The sequence below is a fragment of the Erythrolamprus reginae genome, chromosome 1 (genome assembly GCF_031021105.1).
Source record: "Erythrolamprus reginae isolate rEryReg1 chromosome 1, rEryReg1.hap1, whole genome shotgun sequence".
Taxonomy (NCBI): domain Eukaryota; kingdom Metazoa; phylum Chordata; class Lepidosauria; order Squamata; family Dipsadidae; genus Erythrolamprus; species Erythrolamprus reginae.
The window spans coordinates 413,231,496-413,251,925 of record NC_091950.1 but is presented as its reverse complement, the minus strand read 5'-3'; the positions used below and the strand labels follow the sequence as shown (position 1 = coordinate 413,251,925).

At 43.7% G+C, this 20,430-nt stretch overlaps 1 protein-coding gene across 3 annotated transcripts in view; it reads right to left on the bottom strand.

The window, feature by feature from the left end:
- Window positions 1-20,430, bottom strand: part of NF1 (neurofibromin 1) — a 416,066-nt gene that overhangs the window by 14,502 nt on the left and 381,134 nt on the right. For all 3 annotated transcript variants that reach the window (XM_070735304.1, XM_070735306.1, XM_070735305.1), the window contains 4 exons: window positions 18,712-18,812; window positions 16,615-16,757; window positions 11,637-11,683; window positions 6,976-7,192 (listed from right to left, as the gene is read on the bottom strand). In XM_070735304.1, coding sequence (XP_070591405.1) covers window positions 6,976-7,192; window positions 11,637-11,683; window positions 16,615-16,757; window positions 18,712-18,812 — 508 coding nt within the window. The remainder of the gene's footprint in view (window positions 1-6,975; window positions 7,193-11,636; window positions 11,684-16,614; window positions 16,758-18,711; window positions 18,813-20,430) is intronic.

The following is a 20,430-nucleotide window of genomic DNA, read 5'->3' as shown; positions in this document are numbered from 1 at the left end:
GTGAATGAATGGACGGAGGGTGGGAAGGAAGGAAGGAAAGAGGGAAGGTACAGGAACAGAAGAAGGGTGCAAAGAAGCAAAGAAAGGTGTGAAAGGGGAGAGTAAGAGAGGAAGGAGTGAAAGAAGGGAATGAGGGAGGAAAGAAGGGAGGAAGGAAAAGGAAAGCAAGAAATGGAGGGAGGAAAGGAAGGGAGGAAAGGAAGGAAGGAAGGAAGAAAGAAGGAAAGAGGGAAGGGACAGGAACAGAGGAAGGAAGCAAGGAAACTTATGAAAGGGGAGAGTAAGAGAGGAAGGACTGGAGGGAGGGAGGGAGGGAAGAAGGTAGGAAGGAGAAAGAAAAGAAATAGAGGAAGGAAAGGTAAAAGAGAGAAAGAAAAAGAGCAAGAAAGAAAGAAAGAAAGAAAGAAAGAAAGAAAGAAAGAAAGAAAGGCAACTTCAAAGAAAGGCTCACTGAGCATCTCTCACTCTCTCTCTCTTTCTATCCCTCTTTCTTTCTTTCTCTTCCTTTCTCTCTCTCCTCTTCCTTTATCTCCTCTTTCTCTCCCCCCTCTCTCCCCCTTTCCCTCTCTCTTTCTCTCTCCCTCTCTTGCTATCTCTCCCCCCTTTCCCTCTCTTTCTCCCTCTCTTTCTCTCTCTCCCCCCTCTCTCTTTCTCTCTCTCTCCCCCTCTTTCTCTCTCTTCTTCTCACTTTCTCTCTCTTGTTTTCTTTCTGTCTCTTTTGCTTTCTCTCTCTCTCTCTTTCTCTCTTGTTTTGTTTCTCACGCTCTTTCTCTCTCTTGTTCTCTCTCTCTTGCTATCTCTTTCTCTCCCCCCCTTTCTCTCACTCTCTCTTTCTCACTTTCTCTCTATCTTGCTGTCTGTTGCTTTCACTCACTCTCGTTCTCTCTCCGTTCTTCTCAGCGGTGACGCGCGCACGCCCTGCCCGCCTCACATTTGCCGAGAGGACTTTCGCCCCGGGCTCTCAGCAAGGGGGTTTGCATGAGAGGCGGGGCCGGCGGAAGGTGATATTCAATGTCGGGGGCGCACGGGCGGTCTTGCGCGCGCTCCCTATCTCCCTGCTAGCCCACTCGGAATACGTATTCAAAATAAGAAAAGCCTTTGCCGGCGAAGGCTTTTCTTATTTTGAATACAGTATTCCGAGTGGGCTAGCAGGGAGATAGGGAGCGCGCGCAAGACCGCCCGTGCGCCCCCGACATTGAATATCACCTTCCGCCGGTCCCGCCTCTCATGCAGCCCCCTTGCTGAGAGCCCGGGGCGAAAGTCCTCTCGGCAAATGTGAGGCGGGCAGGGCGTGCGTTCCGGGTGCGGGAGGAGCTGCGGTGAAAGGCAGGAGGTGGCAGAGGAGCAGAGGGGGCAAATCGGGCGGGCGGTGGGCAGCGTGGAAAGGCCGAGGGGGCCCTGGCGCCGCGGACCGGCTGAAAACCCCCAGCGGCCCGGTGCCGGTCCGCGGACCGGCGGTTGGAGACCCCTGCTGTAAACCACCCCGAATCTTTGCAGAGGGGCGGCATATAAATTATTATTATTATTATTATTATTATTTATTAGATTTGTATGCCGCCCCTCTCCGTGTAATTAATACATTTAAAAAAAGCTAAAAATGCTATTAACAAACACACATATCCATTCAAACAAATTCACTATACATTCATCATTATTGTTTTGAGGGTTTTATAATTGAGGATTTTATTTATCTAGTAATTAACATTAGACTTCTTTGTATTATACTGTATTGCATTTTTTATATTGTTGTATTGTTGCATTGTTGTATTTTTTGTACCGTTGTTGTTGTTTATATTGTTGTTGTCAACTGTGCTGAGTCCCACTGGGATTGGACGGCATAGAAGTCAAATGAATGAATGAATGAATGAATGAATGAATGAATGAATGAATGAATGAATGAGCAGGATTTTCTTGTCCTATTCTCCTTTGCTTATGAAATGTCTTCCGGGACAGTTTGGTCAGTTGGTTGTGTGATTGGTTTTTCACTCAGAGTTAAATTTAAATTCCGAGCAGCAACAGGAGAACCAATCACCTGCTCGGAATTTAAATAAGTTCCAAACGAGCAAACAGTCACACCAGCAACTGACACAACTGTCGCACAAGAAATAAGCTAAGGAGAATAGGACAAGAAATTCCTGCTGATGGTGTTACCTAGTTTGGTAAAAAAATATATTCAGAAACTAAATTGAAATAAGCTTGGAGAACGAACCACTGCCAAAATTATTATACCTTCTCCAAAAACTCCCAGAGCTCTCCAAACTTCTATGATTGAAGCAACCCCTTTTTGACAAATCAAGAGATTTGTCCTGCGTGTCTTACTAAAAGTTCTCTCTCTACTTCTGATGTAACTTTAGGAAGTGTAGAGCAGATACTTGGTCCTGCTTCAGACATTCACTTTGGGGGTCAAATTCCTGCTTTCCCGATTTTTGTTTTTCATGGAAAACTTACAGCCTTCGCTAGAGCAGAGATCTCCAAACTTGGCAACTTTAAGACATGGATAGCCTTGAGAAAAGGAGGGCCAGAGGGGACATGATAGCTGTATACAGGTATATGAGGGGTTGCCACAGAGAGGAGCGGGTCACTCTATTCTCCAGAGCACCAGAGGGCCGAACGAGGAACAACGGCTGGAAGCTGACCAAGGAGAGATTCAATTTAGAAGTAAGGAAGAACTTCCTGATGGTCAGAGCGATCAGCCATTGGAACAACCTGCCTGCGGAGGTTGTGAACTCCCCAACTCTGGACACTTTCATGAGGAGATTGGACTGCCATTTGGCTGGGGTGCTTTAGGATTCCTGTTCAGGCAGGGGGTTGGACTTGATGACCTGCATGGTCCCTTTCAACTCTAACAATAAATAAAAATAAATAAAGACTTGAGAACTTCTGCTTTCAGGCAATGGACAACTGTAAACTCAAGTTTTTAAGAAAATGTTGGATAACTATTTGCCTGAAGTGGTGCAGGGTTTCCTGCCTAAGCAGGAGGTTGGACTAGAAGACCTCCAAGGTCCCTTCCAACTCTGCTATTCTATTCTACTTATTCTATTCTATATTCTGTTCTATTCTATTCTTCTTCTAGTCTATTCTTATATTTTACATGGAACGGGAGAGAAACCATGCAGCCACTTCTCACATTACACCCTAAAAGACAAATAGGAAGGGGCTTAAACTATTTCTGTTTAGGCTGCATTCATATAACATGAATTACAAGTCAGCTGGGTAGGAACAGCAGTAATAAAAATGCAACAATAAAACAACCTATTAAACACGAAAAGCCTAGTGCCCAATCAATAACATATATCGAACTATGCAACCTCTTGCTATCCCACTACCTGGGAGGAAAAGTCCAGCTCTTACCAGCATTCTAGGAAAACAAAAATTGTAAGCTTCAGATTGTGCAGAATGCAGCTGCGAGAGCAATTATGGGCTTCCCTAAATATGCCCATGTTACTCCAACACTACGCAGTCTGCATTGGTTGTCGATCAGTTTCCAGTCACAATTCAAAGTGTTGGTTATGACCTATAAAGCCCTTCATGGCACCGGACCAGATTATCTCAGGGACCGCCTTCTGCTGCACGAATCCCAGCGACCAGTTAGGTCCCACAGAGTTGGTCTTCTCCAGGTCCCATCAACTAAACAATGGTGTTTGGCGAGACCCAGGGGAAGAGCCTTCTCTGTGGCGGCCTCGGCCCTCTGGAACCAACTCCCCCCAGAGATTAGAATAGCCCCCACCCTTCTTGCCTTTCATAAGCTCCTTAAAACCCACCTCTGTTGTCAGGCATGGGGGAATTGAGATATCATAGAAACATAGAAGTCTGACGGCAGGAAAAGACCTCATGGTCCATCTAGTCTGCCCTTATACTATTTTCTGTATTTTATCTTAGGATGGATATATGTTTATCCCAGACATGTTTAAATTCAGTTACTGTGGATTTATCTACCACGGTGCCTCCGGCCAAACGCGCCCCTGGCTTCTCCGCCCTGCCCCATTGCCCGTCCGATCCGCCCACTCTCCTCCGCCGCCGCCTCCTGCCTTGGGGCGAGCAATCCGGAAGTCCGGGACTGTGTAGCTTTGCGCCATGAAGAGAAAACGGCCGACTTTTCCCTGCTGCCGTTTTCTCTTCATGGCGCAAAGCCACACAGTCCCGGACTCCCGGATCGCTCGCTTCTCCGGTCAGCAAAACCATCTGCCCAGGAAAGCGCCGCGCTGGCTGGAGAAGCGAGCGATCCGGGAGTCCGGGACTGTGTGGCTTTCGGCCGGGCTAACAGGAGGCGGTGCGAGGCCGGGCGCTGGAGACGTCTGGGAGGGCGAGGAGGCTGATGGCTGCTGCGCACTCCACTCTCTCTCCGGCTCTCTCTCGCTCTTTCTTTTTCTCTCTGTTGCTGGCGTGGTGAACGAGAGAGAAAGAGAGAGAGAGAAAAAGGAGGGGAGAGAGAATGAGAGAAAGAAAGCAAGAGAAAGAGAGGGAAAGAAAGCAAGAGAGAGAGAGAAAGAAAGGGGGGAAGGAGGGAGAGGGAAAGACATAGAGGGAGGGAAGGAGGGAGAGAGAAAGAGAGCAAAAAAGAGAGGAAGAAAGAAAGAAAGAGGGATGGAGAGAAAGAAGGGAAGGAAGGAAGAGAGAGAAAGAGGGAGGGAAAAATAGAGTGAAATGGAGGAAGAGATATTTTTTTTGTCCAAACTTTTCTTTAGCCCCCCCGCCCCCCCCCTTCAGTGTTCCCCAGAATTTTGAAAACATGAATAATGTGCCGCGGCTCAAAAAAGGTTGGGAAACACTGCTCCAGACTATACAGATTGAGTTCATTAAGTCTTTCCCCCTAAGCTTCTACAATTTATGTATGGTATGCTTGTATGTATGATTGGTTCTTAAAATAAGGGTTTTTAGCTGTCTTAGTATTGGATTGTCACATGTTGTTTTTACCACTGTTGTTAGCCGCCCCCGAGTCTATGGAGAGGGGCGGCATACAAATCCAATAAATGAATGAATGTATTAATGAATGAATGAATGAATGAATGAATGAATGAATGAATGAATGAATGAATAAATAAATAAATAAATAAATAAATAAATAAGCAAGCAAGCTTTTAGATACCAGGGAAAGGATGTTTCACTGCACAGGTGCTACAGAAAAGATATGCTTCCTAGCTACCACTAGATGGCGATATTTGAAGAAGGAAAGGAACCTGGAAGGTGACTGTCACTCTATCTTAACTTGGCTGCTAGGGCCTACACAAAGATGCTTTTTTCCAGAGGCAACTGGACTTTCTTGGTTTTTTTCTTTCTTCAGCTCTGACCGGATAACGGCATGGCATCGGACCAGAATATCTCAGGGACCGCCTTCTGCCGCACGAATCCCAGCGACCGATTAGGTCCCACAGAGTTGGCCTTCTCCGAGTCCCGTCGACTAAACAATGTCGTTTGGCGGGTCCCAGGGGAAGAGCCTTCTCTGTGGCGGCCCCGACTCTCTGGAACCAGCTCCCCCCAGAGATTAGAACTGCCCCTACCCCCCTTGCCTTCCGTAAACTCCTTAAAACCCACCTTTGCCGCCAGGCATGGGGGAATTGAGATATCTCCCCTGGGCCTATACAATTTATATATGGTATGCTTGTGTGTGAGTCTGTTAGTTTGTGGGGTTTTTTAAATCTTTAAAATTTTAAATTGTTGATTACTTATGATTTGTCTTTTACATGTTGTGAGCCGCCCCGAGTCTTCGGAGACGGGCGGCATACAAATCCAAGTAATAAATAAAATAAATAATAAATAAAGTATATATGTCTGATTAATAATGGAGTTTTTAAAAATGTTTTTAAATGATTAGATTTGTTATGAATTGTTCTATTGCTGTTGTGAGCCGCCCCGAGTCTACGGAGGGGCGGCATACAAATCTAATAATAATAAATAAAATAAAATAAAGTTCAGGAAGCTTCTTGGATGAGAAGCGAAACATCTTTGAAAGAAAAAAACCCCAGGAAAGTCCAGTTGCCTCCTGAAAAAAAAGCACCTTTGGGGCAACCATGACCTGGATGACTGACAGTATCTACAGACTTGTTAGGGCCTAATTAAGGAACTCCCAAGGGAAAAAAACAACACCCTTACCAACACTGACAGGGCAAGCTCCTAGTACAGTGTTTCCCAACCGTGGCAACTTGGAGATATTTGGAGTTCAACTCCCAGAATCCCCCAGCCAGCGAATGCTGGCTGGGGAATTCTGGGAATTGAAGTCCAAATATCTCCAAGTTGCCAAGGTTGGGAAACACTGCCCTAGTACACTGTGTAAATAGAGAACAAGTCCTACTTCAGTGATGGCGAACCTTTTTGTCCTCGGGTGCTGAAAGAGCATGTGCGCACGGTATTGCACATGCGTGAGTGCCCACACCCATAATTCAATGCCTGGGGAGGGCGAAAACAGTTTCCCCCCACCCAAAGGCCCTCTAGAGGCTAGAACGGCCTGTTTCCCAGCTCATTGATGGGCCCAGTAGGCTCGTGTTTTGTCCTCCACAGGCTCCAAAGGCTTCCCTGGAGCCAGATGAAGGTAAAAACACCCTCCTCCATCCCCTGGAGGCTCTCCCAGGAGACTCCTAGAGAGGCCCCACGGAGGCTTCTCCCCACCTTTTCCAGCCCTGTTTCCTCCCAGGAGATTCTCAGAGAGGTCCCACAGAGGCTTCTCCCTGCCTTTTCCGATGACAGTTTTGGAGGCTCAGAGAGAGAAGAGGCAAAATAATCTTGAACACTAGGTTCTTATCTAGAAAAGTTCGTAAGTAGAGGCGTTCTTAGGTAGAGGTACCACTGTATATTAGTTGGTTCTTCAACCCAAGCTCATGGGTCTCCTTCAATAAGTGGGAATGCCAAACCTACCGAAGACGGGGACTTCTGGTGCAATGGGTGAGAGAAAAGATCCACCACCCACCACCTGAGAAGAGGGCTCAAAGCAGAATTGGAATGGGGTGACCTCAGGTTGAGAAACGGAATGGGCAAACTGACCTGGGGAATGCTGGGAAGTTGCAAGGGAGGTCATGGAATTCGAAAGGTTCAGGTTTGCAGTGATGCTGAGCTGGCTCTGCACTGCAGGAGGGTAAGGAGAGGTTGGGGTTAGGAGGGACTCTTCACTGATCTCCTCATCCATTCCGGGCAAGTAGGTGTCGATCAAGGCGTCCAGGAACTTCACAATCAGCTCAGCGTAGTCGGGTATTTGACTTTGCTAGAAGAAAACGAAAAAAGAATGAACTCCCTATATCTGCAAGTCTGCGGAGAGGGGCAGCATACAAATCCAATTAATAATAATAATAATAATAATAATAATAATAATAATAATCTGTTTGTTTTTGGGTGGTGTCCGTGGTGGACTTGGAGGGTTTTTCTTTCTTGCAGATGTTTCATTACCCAACTAGGTAATATAATCAGTGCTGGAAGAGAGTGGTTTCTGTTTTCTATGTGTAGGTAGCCTACCCTGTTGATATGGGTGGGAATTATCTTGGGGGCTCCTTGGTTAGGCTGTTGGCTCAAGGAGCCACCAAGAAAATTTCCACCCACTAACAGGATAAGCCACTAGAATATAAACCCTCCTCCCTTCTAGGACTGATGTTGTTATCTAGTTGGATAATGAAACCTATACAAGAAAACAACCAAGTTCAGAGACCACTAAGGACCCCATAAATTCAATGCTGAGCTACAAATATTTTATTTTATTGGAATCATCTCCCTCCCCCTTATCTTAATCAATGGATCCCACACTCCCCAAACGGTCTTCCCCAACTGGGACAACTCCTTTTACCCCTTGCCAATGTCAAAGTAGTCCAGATCTACTAGTTTTTCTCATCATTCCTTTCACCCATTTCCTCCCATGTTGACTGTATGACTTTAACTTGTTGCTTATATCCTAAGATTTTTATTAATATTGCTTCTTCATTGCTTATTTGACCCCTATGACAATCATTAAGTGTTGTACCATATGATTCTTGACAAATGTATACTTTATTTTATGTACGCTGAGAGCATATGCACCAAGACAAATTCCTTGTGTGTCCAATCACACTTGGCCAATAAAAATTCTATTCTATTCTATTCTATTCTATCTAAGGCCAAATCTCCTCCAACTAAAAGAGCAAATGGTCAGCCAGAAACTATGTGCTCTGAATCAAGCTCTCTGAAAAAGGTCAACTGGATTGCATGTGGTTAATTATTTGACTTTTTCCTCAAAGTAGGGAAAAAAAACCCAACATTCAACTTCTTTTTATAGATTTCTTATGATATGGCTGCCTATGTCAGTTTTTTATGCTACCAAAGCTTTATATAATTGGATTTCAGGTCTATAGGTCATAATGGACAGAACCCCTCAGTTAAAATAAGATTTTTTTAAAATCATGATTAACTTACACCACCCACTTCTGAAATCAGGTTTCTTAGTTTCTACCAAGTCAAAGTCAATTTGAGGTTGTGTCCATCCAATGTCACCTTGGTGATAAAACCATTTCTAATGTAGCATGTTAAGCTAATGCAATATTTCTCATTTGGTTCATGGCTCAATAATTCTAGAGGATTGTTAAGGAGAGTCCTCTGGAGAAAGGGGTGTTTGGGTTTCAGCTAGATACTTGTCATTTGGCATAACAAGGGACCAAGAAAAGGAAAGAGAGGCCTGCCATTATGGAAAGTGAACGAGAACTAGCAACCAAGAAGCAAAGCCTTGTACAAAGAACTGGACCTAGATGCAGAATTATCTGGTTAACAGTGCTTAAGGCTTAGTTTTTTGACCTAGAAACATAGAAACACAGAAGTCTGACGGCAGAAAAAGACCTCATGGTCCATCTAGTCTGCCCTTATACTATTTCTGTATTTTATCTTAGGATGGATATATGTTTATCCCAGGCATGTTTAAATTCAGTTACTGTGGATTTATCTACCACGTCTGCTGGAAGTTTGTTCCAAGGATCTACTACTCTTTCAGTAAAATAATATTTCCTCATGTTGCTTTTGATCTTTCCCCCAACTAACTTCAGATTGTGCCCCTTTGTTCTTGTGTTCACTTTCCTATTAAAAACACTTCCCTCCTGGACCTTATTTAACCCTTTAACATATTTAAATGTTTCGATCATGTCCCCCTTTCCTTCTGTCCTCCAGACTATACAGATTGAGTTCATGAAGTCTTTCCTGATACGTTTTATGCTTAAGACCTTCCACCATTCTTGTAGCCAGTCTTTGGACCCGTTCAATTTTGTCAATATCTTTTTGTAGGTGAGGTCTCCAGAACTACATACAGTTATTTGGAGATTCTTGTTCTACAAGCATTTCTTATCCTGGAACAACTGGTATTTGGGGAGGAAGGGCACAGATATTCTTATTATCATAGTAGAATGCTATGACAACTAGCTACATAGAATCCTAGAATTATCAAGTTGAAAGGACCATCTAAGCCCAATCCTCTGCCCTACAGGCAATCTTCAATTTACAAATGTTCATTTAGTGACTGTTTGAAGTTACAACAGCACTGATCAAAGTGGCTTACGACCCAGTCCTTGCACTTACAACCATTTGCAGCATCAGATCAAAATTCACAATATACCCAGTTTCCCTGAAAATAAGTAACCCCCAAAATAGGAGAGATTTCGTAGAATTGCCTAATATAAGTCATCCCCCGAAAGTAAGACGTAGGAGACGTTTCGTTTCGCAGCATTGCCGAACAGAACATATATAACATATATTTGAAGAAAGTATAATTGTTGTACATGGAAATAATGGTACGGTAGTAGTAAGAAATTCTTGATAGGATTCAGTTTGTCTGGTTAGGCTGGTTTGTGATGACAACTACTGTACAGTATATAATAAATGTTCTTTTTTTGTTGTTCAGCAATAAATGTGAATTCTTCTTCATTGAAAAAAAATAAGACATCCCCTGAAAATAAGACGTAGCACATCTTTGGGAGCAAAAATTAATATAAGATGCTCTCTTATTTTTGGGGAAACAGGGTATGAATACATCTTATGTTATATACCATGGGTCTTCAACCTTGGTCACTTTAAGACTGGTGGGTTCTGGGAGTTGAAGTCCACAAGTCTTAAAGTGGCCAGGGTTGGAGATCCCTGATATGTAGGACTGTAAAATATTTCAAGTCTGAAAACATTTATTATTTGGACTTATATGCCACCCTACTCCCAGAGGACTCCAAATCAGAAACATCCATTCCAAGATCAGAACAGCCAGTTTGCCCCACCTCTCCACTCTCAAAACTGCTCTGAGATGAGACCGTTTCTAGTGGCTACTGATATTTCCTTATTAACTCTCTAGTGAGATTCGGACTCTCATATCCACCCTGATTTTACCAAGTCCTGCTCACAGTCACGCTCTCTACATGGGGCTACCTTTGAAAAGTGTTCGGAAACTTCAGATTGTGCAGAATGCAGCTGCGAGAGCAATCATGGGCTTCCCTAGGTATGCCCATGTCACACCAACACTCCGCAGTCTGTATTGGTTACCGATCAGTTTCCAGTCACAATTCAAAGTGTTGGTTATGACCTATAAAGCCCTTCATGGCATCAGACCAGAATATCTCCGGGATCGCCTTCTGCCGCACGAATCCCAGCGACCGGTTAGGTCCCACAGAGTGGGCCTTCTCCGGGTCCCATCGACTAAACAATGTCATTTGGCGTGTCCCAGGGGAAGAGCCTTCTCTGTGGCGGCCCGGACTCTCTGGAACCAGCTCCCCCCGGAGATTAGAACTGCCCCCACCCTCCTTGCCTTCTGTAAACTCCTTAAAACCCACCTTTGCTGCCAGGCATGGGGGAATTGAGATATCTCCCCCGGGTCTATACAATTTATGTATGGTATGTTTGTATATACAGTGATACCTCGTCTTACAAACGCCTCATCATACAAACTTTTCTAGATACAAACCCGGGGTTTAAGATTTTTTTGCCTCTTCTTACAAACTATTTTCACCTTACAAACCCACCGCCGCCACTGGGATGCCCCACTTCTGGACTTCCGTTGCCAGCGAAGCACCTGTTTTTGTGCTGCTGGGATTCCCCTGAGGCTCCCCTCCATGGGAAACCCCACCTTCGGACTTCCATTGCCAGCAAAGCACTCATTTTTGCGATGCTGGGATTCCCCTGCTGGGATTCCCCTGCAGCATTGCAAAAACACAGAAGTCCAGAGGTGGGGTTTCCCATGGAGGGGAGCCTCAGGGGAATCCCAGCAGCACAAAAACAGGCGCTTCGGCTGGCAAAAGGGTTGAATTTTGGGCTTGCACGCATTAATCGCTTTTCCATTGATTCCTATGGAAAACATACAAACTTTTCACCTTAAGAACCTCGTCCCAGAACCAATTAAGTTTGTAAGACAAGGTATCACTGTATGTCTGATTAATAATGGGGTTTTTAAAATGTTTTTAAATTATTAGATTTGTTATGAATTGTTCTATTGCTGTTGTGAACCGCCCTGAGGCTATGGAGAGGGGTGGCATACAAATCTAATAAATAAATAAATAAATAAATAAATGAATAAATGAATAAATAAAAAATAAATAAATACAAACAAACAAACAAAACAAACAAGTAGATAGATAGATAGATAGATAGATAGATAGATAGATAGATAGATACATACCTACCACTATGTGGCATTCAATCTGAAAATAGACCAAATCACTCACCTTAGAAAATGGTCCTGCAAACCTCCACAAACCGTTAAATCCAAAACCTGAAAATCAACAGCAGCAGCAACAAAGAGAGAATATTTTTAATTAGGAAAATGACGAGAGAAATGGAACTGCCTCATAATCTGCAATCGTTCCTTCTTATTCTTTGAAGCCTGGTCTACACATCCTGATTAATCCCTTTGATGCCTGCACCACCCCATGAATCCATCAAGGGATTCACCCTTTGGGCCATAAGCACCATTGGCTTATCATATCAGAGGTCCCACAACTCCATTCTATACCTGGAGGTTAGTCAACCTAATTAGATAATTCAGTGTGTAGCAGACAAGGGAGATTCAATTCACACTTCTAAACCAGTTTGAGTGTGCAAAATGTGACATGCTTTTCAGCCCCTGAAATGTTGTGATTGCTTAACATTCTTTAACGGTTCAGCTCTCTATCCATTTATCTTCAAAATCCTAACTACTACAACAATGTCTCAACCTCAGACATTTCTGATATATGCGCAATAAAATATAATAGTTTGATGCCTAAGGCAGGAGCCATAAAACTAGTAAAATGCAATTGTTATTGTAAACCTTATTTTAAATTAGCCTTCTATTTGCTTTCTTGCAGCCGTTAAAATGGGACAGAAGGAACAATTTAAAAGAAAGTGAAGTGAATTGAGACTGTGTGTGTGTGTGTGTGTGTGAGATATTCTTCTGAAATTCTCACTGAAGGGAGATTGTTTTACTTTGTAGGTGAGAGGCATTTGTGTTGTTTTAAAACCTTCTTTTACCTTTTTGTAGTTTTTACCAACCTTTCTTATAAAAAATCTGCATGAAGGACAGTCACTATGAAGGAGTATGGGCCCAAAGGGCATTATTTTTAAATGTAAAAAAGTAGAATTAGTACTCCTTGGCCATTACTTTTAAGATAAGGCAATCCTTTTGCAAAGCTTTCAAATGAAATTATATGTCTTTCCGCAAAAGATGTCAGGAAAGGTTTGGCGCAGTGTTCATTTAAGCCAAGGCACATAGAACTGGAATGGACCATACAGTCCAGGGGTCTCCCAACCTTGGCAATTTTAACCCTGGCATACCTACACTCCCAGAATTTATTTATTATATTTTTTTTATGACACTTTCTCCTTAGACTCAGGGAGCTTACAACATGTTAGCAATAGCACTTTTTAACAGAGCCAGCATATTGCCCCCACAATCCGGGTCCTCATTTTACCCACCTCGGAAGGATGGAAGGCTGAGTCAACCTTGAGCTGGTGATGAGATTTGAACCGCTGATCTACAGATCTACAGTCAGCTTTAGTGGCCTGCAGTACAGCACTCTACCTGCTGCGCCACCTCGGCTCTCCCAGCCAGCTAAGGAGTTGAAGTCCTCCAGGCTTAAAAGTTGCAGACCCCTAATACAGACCATGGATTCCAGTTCTCAGTGGAGGAATACAAAGCCTTTTCAAGAGGTGGCTGTTTAGCCTTCAATGAAAGGGAGCCCATAAGTTCCTAGGACAGGGGTCAGCAATTCGCGACTCTGGAGCCGCATTTGGCTCTTTCATCCCTCTACTGCTGCTTCCTGTCACCAGTTGGCTCCACAATTGATATTCACAATTGAATTCAGTTAGGACAGATAGAGGAAAAAGTATGCCGTACTAGGAGGAGACTCTATGGTGGGGGAACTGGACTTCTGGTCAGCTCCAGAATTGAAGGGGGGGGGGGGGAGGGTGCTTCCGGTTAGGAGGTTTGTGATTCTCTGAGTGTTTAAAGTTGCCAACCCCTGTCCACTATACCAGGGGTAGGCAAAGTTGGCTCTTCTATGACTTGTGGACTTCAACTCCCAGAATTCCTGAGCTAGCATAACTAGCTCAGGAATTCTGGGAGTTGAAGTCCACATGTCACAGAAGAGCCAACTTTGCCTACCCCTGCATTATAGTATCAAACTTCCTTCCCCAGAAAATGTTTAAAAGTGTTTTAGGTCTAAATGGAGAATGAAAAAATCTATCCTTCAAAAAGCCTTTTGGCGTTTTACTACAAGTGACTTTCTTTTGAAAGGTAGCCTAAGGCAGTGTTTCCCAACCTTTTTTGAGCCGCGGCACATTATTCACATTTAGAAAATCCTGGGGAACATTTGGACAAAAAAAATCTCTTCCTCCCTTTCGCTCTATTTCTCTCTCTCTCCCTCTTTCTCTCTCTCTCTCCCTTCCTTCCTCTTTCTTTCCCCCTCTCTCTCCATCTCTTTGTTTCTCCCTTCCTCTCTTTTTTGCCCTCCTTCTCTCTCCCTCCTTCCCTCCCTCTATGTCTTTCCCTCACCCTCCTTCCCCCTCTTTCTCCCTCTCTCTTTCTCTCTCCCTCTCTTGCTATCTTTCTCTCTCTTTCTCTCCCCCCTCTCTCCCTCTCTTTCTCTTTCCCTCTCTTGCTATCTCTTTCTCTCCCCCCTCTCTCCCTCTTGCTATCTCTTTCTCTCCCCCCTCCCTCTCTCTTTCTCTCTCTCCCTCTCTTGCTATCTTTTTCTCTCTCTTTCTCTTCCCCCTCTCTCCCTCTTTCTCTCTCTCCCTCTCTTTCTCTCTCTTTCTCTCCCCCCTCTCTCCCTCCCTCTCTTGCTATCACTTTCTCTCCCCCCTCTCTTTCTCTCTCTCCCTCTCTCTCTCTTTCTCTCCCTCCCTCTCTCTCTCCCTCTCTTGCTATCTCTTTCTCTCCCCCCTCTCTCCCTCTCTCTTTCTCTCAGCAGCCGCATTGGGCAGTAGCTGTGGGGCGGTGGCAAGGTCGTCAGCTGTGAGGCGGAGCTCCGGAACTGAGGCACAGACGGCGGCGGCTAGACGTGTTGCTAGACGCTGTACATGCCGGCGTTGCGCTGGGCATGGACGTGGGGTTGGAGCCTTCGTCCCGGCCCAGACAGCAGGCAAGTGCCAGCCACGCAATTCTAGCATGTCCAGCCGCCGCCGTCCGTGCCTTTGTTCCAGAGCTCCGCCTCACAGCTGACCACTCTGCCGCTGCCCCACGGCTACTACCCGCTTCGGCTGCAGCTGCGGCTGCCGTCACCATCACTCTCCCACTGCGCGCCGCCCTTCCGCTGCCGCTACCCTCCCACCAGGCCCCAAAGCTCACCTGCTGCCGCCGCCAGGGAGGCTCCAGCCGGGCGGGGCGCTACAGTTGCCGGAAAACTTGGAAGGCGCTAAGAAGGAAGCTCAGCTTCCGTTCTCACAACTTTTTGCTCTTCGCAAAAAGTTTCGAGACCAGAAGCTGAGCTGCTTTCTTCGCGGCACACCTGACCATGTCTCGCGGCACACCAGTGTGCCGCGGCACACCGGTTGGGAAACACTGTTCTAATCAAATCCTTTTGGGACCATTATCTGAGTCCCTCTGGCTGCATGAGGCCTGGGAGCATCAGTGTGCAGACAATATCCAGTTATGTATCTCAACTGATTTGCAGGGTGATGATATTATGGACTTCTTCTGGTGCAGGAAGGCTGTTAAGGCTTGTTGGTAAGCTCTGTGATCATTGTGTTGGTTCATTGACGCAGGCACATTCTGACTATTTTCTCACTTTTTTGTTTTAAATTTATTTATGATTTCCCATTATCTAAAACAGTGATATTCAACCTTTTTTGAGCCGCGGCACGTTTTTTACACTTACAAAACCATGGGGCACATTGAGGGGGGGGGGGGGGGCGGCTAAAAAAAGTTTGGACAAAAAAATTCTCTCTCTTCCTCCCTTTCGCTCTATTTCTCTCTCCCTCTTTCTCTCCTTCTTTTTTTTCTCTCTCCATCCCTCTTTCTTTCTCTCTTCCTTCTTTCCTCTTTTTTGCTCTCTTTCTCTCCCCCACCCTACTTCCCTCTGTCTTTCTCTCTCCCACCTTCCCTCCTTCTCTTTCTTTCTCTCTCTTGCTCTCTCTCTTGCTTTCTTTCTCTTGCTCTCTTTCTCTCTCTTTCTTTCTTTCTCCTGCTTGCTTTCTCTCTTGTTTTCTTTCTCTCTCTCTTGCTCTTTCTTTCTTTCTCTCTTTCTCTCTCTTTCTTTCTCTCTTGTTTTCTTACTCTGTCTGAGCTTCGCGGCACACCTGACCATGTCTCGCGGCACACTAGTGTGCCACGGCACACTGGTTGAAAAACACTGGCCTAAGGTACCTATGAAAGATATTTTAAAAAAATATAGTTTTAAATGTTTACAGTTTTTTACATTTTTAAATGTTATTTAATAAGTTTATTGGATTGTTTTTCACTTGTTGTGAGCCGCCCCGAGTCTTCGGAGAGGGGCGGCATACAAATCCAAATAATAAATAAAATAATAATAAATATGCGCTACAGTTGCCGGAAAACTTGGAAGGCGCTAAGAAGGAAGCTCAGCTTCCGTTCTCACAACTTTTTGCTCTTCGCAAAAAGTTTCGAGACCAGAAGCTGAGCTGCTTTCTTCGCGGCACACCTGACCATGTCTCGCGGCACACCAGTGTGCCACGGCACACTGGTTGAAAAACACTGGCCTAAGGTACCTATGAAAGATATTTTAAAAAAATATAGTTTTAAATGTTTACAGTTTTTTACATTTTTAACTCACCACTTTGAGTGACTCCAGGCCTCTAAATCAGTGTTTCCCAACCTTGGCAACTTGAAGATATCTGGACTTCAACTCCCAGAATTCCCCAGCCAGCATTTGCTGGCTGGGGAATTCTGGGAGTTGAAGTCCAGATATCTTCAAGTTGCCAAGGTTGGGAAACACTGCTCTAAATCACATCAATGTTTCTCAATGTTGACTGCTTCATGAGGTGTGGACTTCAACTCCCAGAATTCCCTGGCCAGCTTTGCTGTCCGGAGAATTCTGGAAGTTGAAGTCCACACATTGGAAAGTGGCCAAGGTTGAGAAACGCTGGTTAACATGCCATTAAGAACACATATTGTGGGGAATACCTAAAATAGTCTTACATAACCTATATCTGAGCCGATCTCTCTCCCCCCCCTCCCAATTCTTAAAAGAGTTGTAAGATACATACTTTGCAGATAAGACGTCTGGTACTGTGGTGGAGATTCTTCATGGTAAACCACACTCTGTACAATCCCATGAATGGGATTCAATAAATTTGGATCCTGACATTGCGATAAGAGAGTATTTATCTTGAAGTCCAATAAATTGTGCCTAGACAACGAAATAAATGCAATGTGTGATCAGGTTTTATCTCCTTCAAGTTTTTTCTGCAGCAAATAATTGGGTTTTCAAGGGTGTTTATCCATCAAGGTTTTTATTACAATATAGAAATGAATATTGACATAGAAGTGGCTGTGAAAGTCATTCTTGCCAGGGAATTTCACTTCCAATCCTACTAAGCTAACTCCATCAAAATTTTAAGCACCATACCAAAGTACAACCACCAAAATTCTAGGATGCGGGTGTAGGTAGATAAACTCACAATGATCATGTTCATCTCAAAAGCAAACACTATTTTTTATTTTTTTTAAAAAAAATCTTTATTAAATATTTATATAAAAACAAAAATGACACACAAACAAAAAACATACAGATATATAATATAGCTACTACTTTTGTATCAGTACTTAAGCATTTAATGATTAACATACAGTATATAATAATAATAATAATAATAATAATAATTATTAATAATAATAATAATAATAATAATAATAATAATAATAATTTAATAGATTTGTATGCCGCCCGTCCCTGAAGACTCGGGGCGGCATACAAATATTGTATGGGTATTCCCATACAAATGCCAGCTATCCTGCTGGTCCTTATTCCTTACAGCCTATTTATATTGTTATATTTCGTTTTCAAACTTTCTTATAACATACATTTCATAATATACATATATGCTTTCTGGGTTGTATTATTTCTAGTAACTGTGAATTGGTATTTCAGTAAATCATTAAATCAATAGTGTTGTGGTTAGCTCTGGCCCAGCTCCTGCCCCAAGGACTGTGGATGTGAGGGAGACATCCACATGCTGCAGGCCTGTTTTGCCCCCAGTGGAATCTGATGATGAAGGCTCCTCTGACCAAGAAGACATGAGTGACAGGGAGGAGGAGAGTGGGGCAGACAGCTCAGAAGGAGATCAATTATCTAGCTCCTCCTTGGATTCAGAACAAGAGTTAATGATACAGCCACGCATGCGGAGAGCGATGCATAGGCAGCAACAACTGAGAGATTATTATCAAAGAAAATGAGGCCACCTGTGGTTGGGTGGGGCTGTGGTAATTAGTGAAGCTGCTATAAATAGCAGCCTGTTGGTTTGGCCATTGTAGAGGATTATCTGATCCTTGTGTTTCGTGACTGCTTTACTGACTTTGAACTTTTGTGTGCTGATTTCCCCCCGCTTTGAAACTAAACCAGAGCAAAGTGTGTTTCACTTTGTGAAAGAAGAAGGACTGTGAATTGCCTCACAGCTGCAAGCTAAATATCACAGAACTGACAAGGGACTTGTACAAATTACCAGTTTGTTTGGAGACCAGTGCTCTTTGCTATGCCAAAAGAGGGCTTAGTTTATGTGAATTTTCATTATAAAGAACATTGTTTTGAATTTTCAAACGTGTGTGTGTCTGAAATTTGTACCTGTGAATTTTTGGGAGGAGTCTACCAGAGAGCCCGACAGAACAGTTAGATGGGTTTGGCAACAGTTTGTCTACATTTTTGAATAATCATAGTTAAAGGATTTATAAGATTACTATTTGTTTTCACTATTTTGTTTTAAAAATCTATGATCCCAACAGCTATACTATACTGTCCTTGGAAACTGCATGACAAATTTGGGTGGGTTTTTGGAGGATTCCACAAATGTTGGGCTGGGTAATTCTGGGAGTTGACGTCCACCCATGGCTTAAAATGGCTAAAGTTGAGAAACGCTGTTCTAAAGGCTGCTTCAGACATCACACAATTTAAAACTTGAACAAGGTTGTTGGAACTTTTAAATATTTATGTCCCACCAAATATATACATCACATTTTTTCTTTCTGCCTGGACAATTTCAAGTGAACTCCGCCAGAGCCAGAGTACACAGGGAGATATTAAAAAAACACAGCTTGCAGATTATTTTTGGGCAAGGAAATTACTTCCTTTGGAAAAACTCAACACTTACACAACAGGAAAGACCTTTGGGAAAACCACACTGGCTTCTGCTAAATACTCGTACAGGATTCGCTGGTCAAACTCATCTGCTGTGTACTTTACCAATGTTGCCTGTCCAAAGAGAAAAATGAGAGAGGGAAAGAGAAGGAACGAGAAACATCAGTTTGCGATTTCTAATCAACTGTTAGATTAAATCAACTATAGTTGCAGATATGCAGATAGTCAAAATGGGCAGGGCTTTGATCATACAGACACAGAATATAGAATCACAGAGCTGGAAGGGAATTTGGAGGTCTTCTAGTCCAACCCCGTTTATTTATTTATTTATTAGATTTGTATACCACCCTTCTCCGTAGACTCGGGGCAGCTCACAGCAACAATAAAACAATGTACAACAAATCTAATAATTTAAAAAACACTAAAAACTCCATTATTAAAAGCAAACATACACACAACCATACCATACATAAATTGTATAGGCCTGGGGGAGATGTCTCAATTCCCCCATGCCTGACGGCAGAGATGGGTTTTAAGGAGTTTGCGAAAGGCAAGGAGGGTAGGGGCAGTTCTAATCTCCGGGGGGAGCTGGTTCCATAGGGTCGGGGCCGCCACAGAGAAGGCTCTTCCCCTGGGTCCCACTAAATGACATTGTTTAGTCGACGGGACCCGGAGAAGGCCAACTCTGTGGGACCTAACTGGTTCCTGGGATTCGTGCGGCAGAAGGCGGTCCTGGAGAGACAAGAGACCCTGTACTGGGGCCCCCAAACTTGGTAACGTTGTGGATCAAGTCTTAAAGGTGCCAGGTTTGAAGATTTCTGCCCTGTACCATCCCAGGCAAATAGTTATCCAGTCTATCCAATCTTTTGAAAACCTCTGGTGATGGACCACCCACCAGCTATTCCATTGATTCATTGTTTTCACTGTCAAGAAATTTCTCCTTACTTCTAGGTTGGTCCTCTCTTTAACAAGCTTCCACCTGTTACTTCTTCTCCTGCCCTCTGGTGCTTTGGAGAATAGGTCAATCTCCTCTTCTATGTGACAGCCCCAAAAGTTTTGAAAGACAGACAATCATGTCTCCCAAATCCTCCTCTTCAATAGGCTAGACGTATCTAGCTCCCTCAACCATTCATCCTAGGATTTAGCCTCCAGATCCATTAGAACAGTGAATCTGACTTCCCGATTGATTTTGCTATATGAGACGGTCGTAAAAGGTGATCATGTAACCTTGCGACGTAGCAGCAGTCATAACTATGAACCAGCTGCCAAACGTTGGAATTTTGATCACACGACAATGAGGAATAGAAACATAGAAACATAGAAGACTGATGGCAGAAAAAGACCTCATGGTTCATCTAGTCTGCCCTTATACTATTTCCTGTATTTTATCTTACAATGGATATATGTTTATCCCAGGCATGTTTAAATTCAGTTACTGTGGATTTACCAACCACGTCTGCTGGAAGTTTGTTCCAAGGATCTACTACTCTTTCAGTAAAATAATATTTTCTCATGTTGCTTTTGATCTTTCCCCCAACTAACTTCAGATTGTGTCCCCTTGTTCTTGTGTTCACTTTCCTATTAAAAACACTTCCCTCCTGGACCTTATTTAACCCTTTAACATATTTAAATGTCTCGATCATGTCCCCCCTTTTCCTTCTGTCCTCCAGACTATACAGATTGAGTTCATGAAGTCTTTCCTGATATGTTTTATGCTTAAGACCTTCCACCA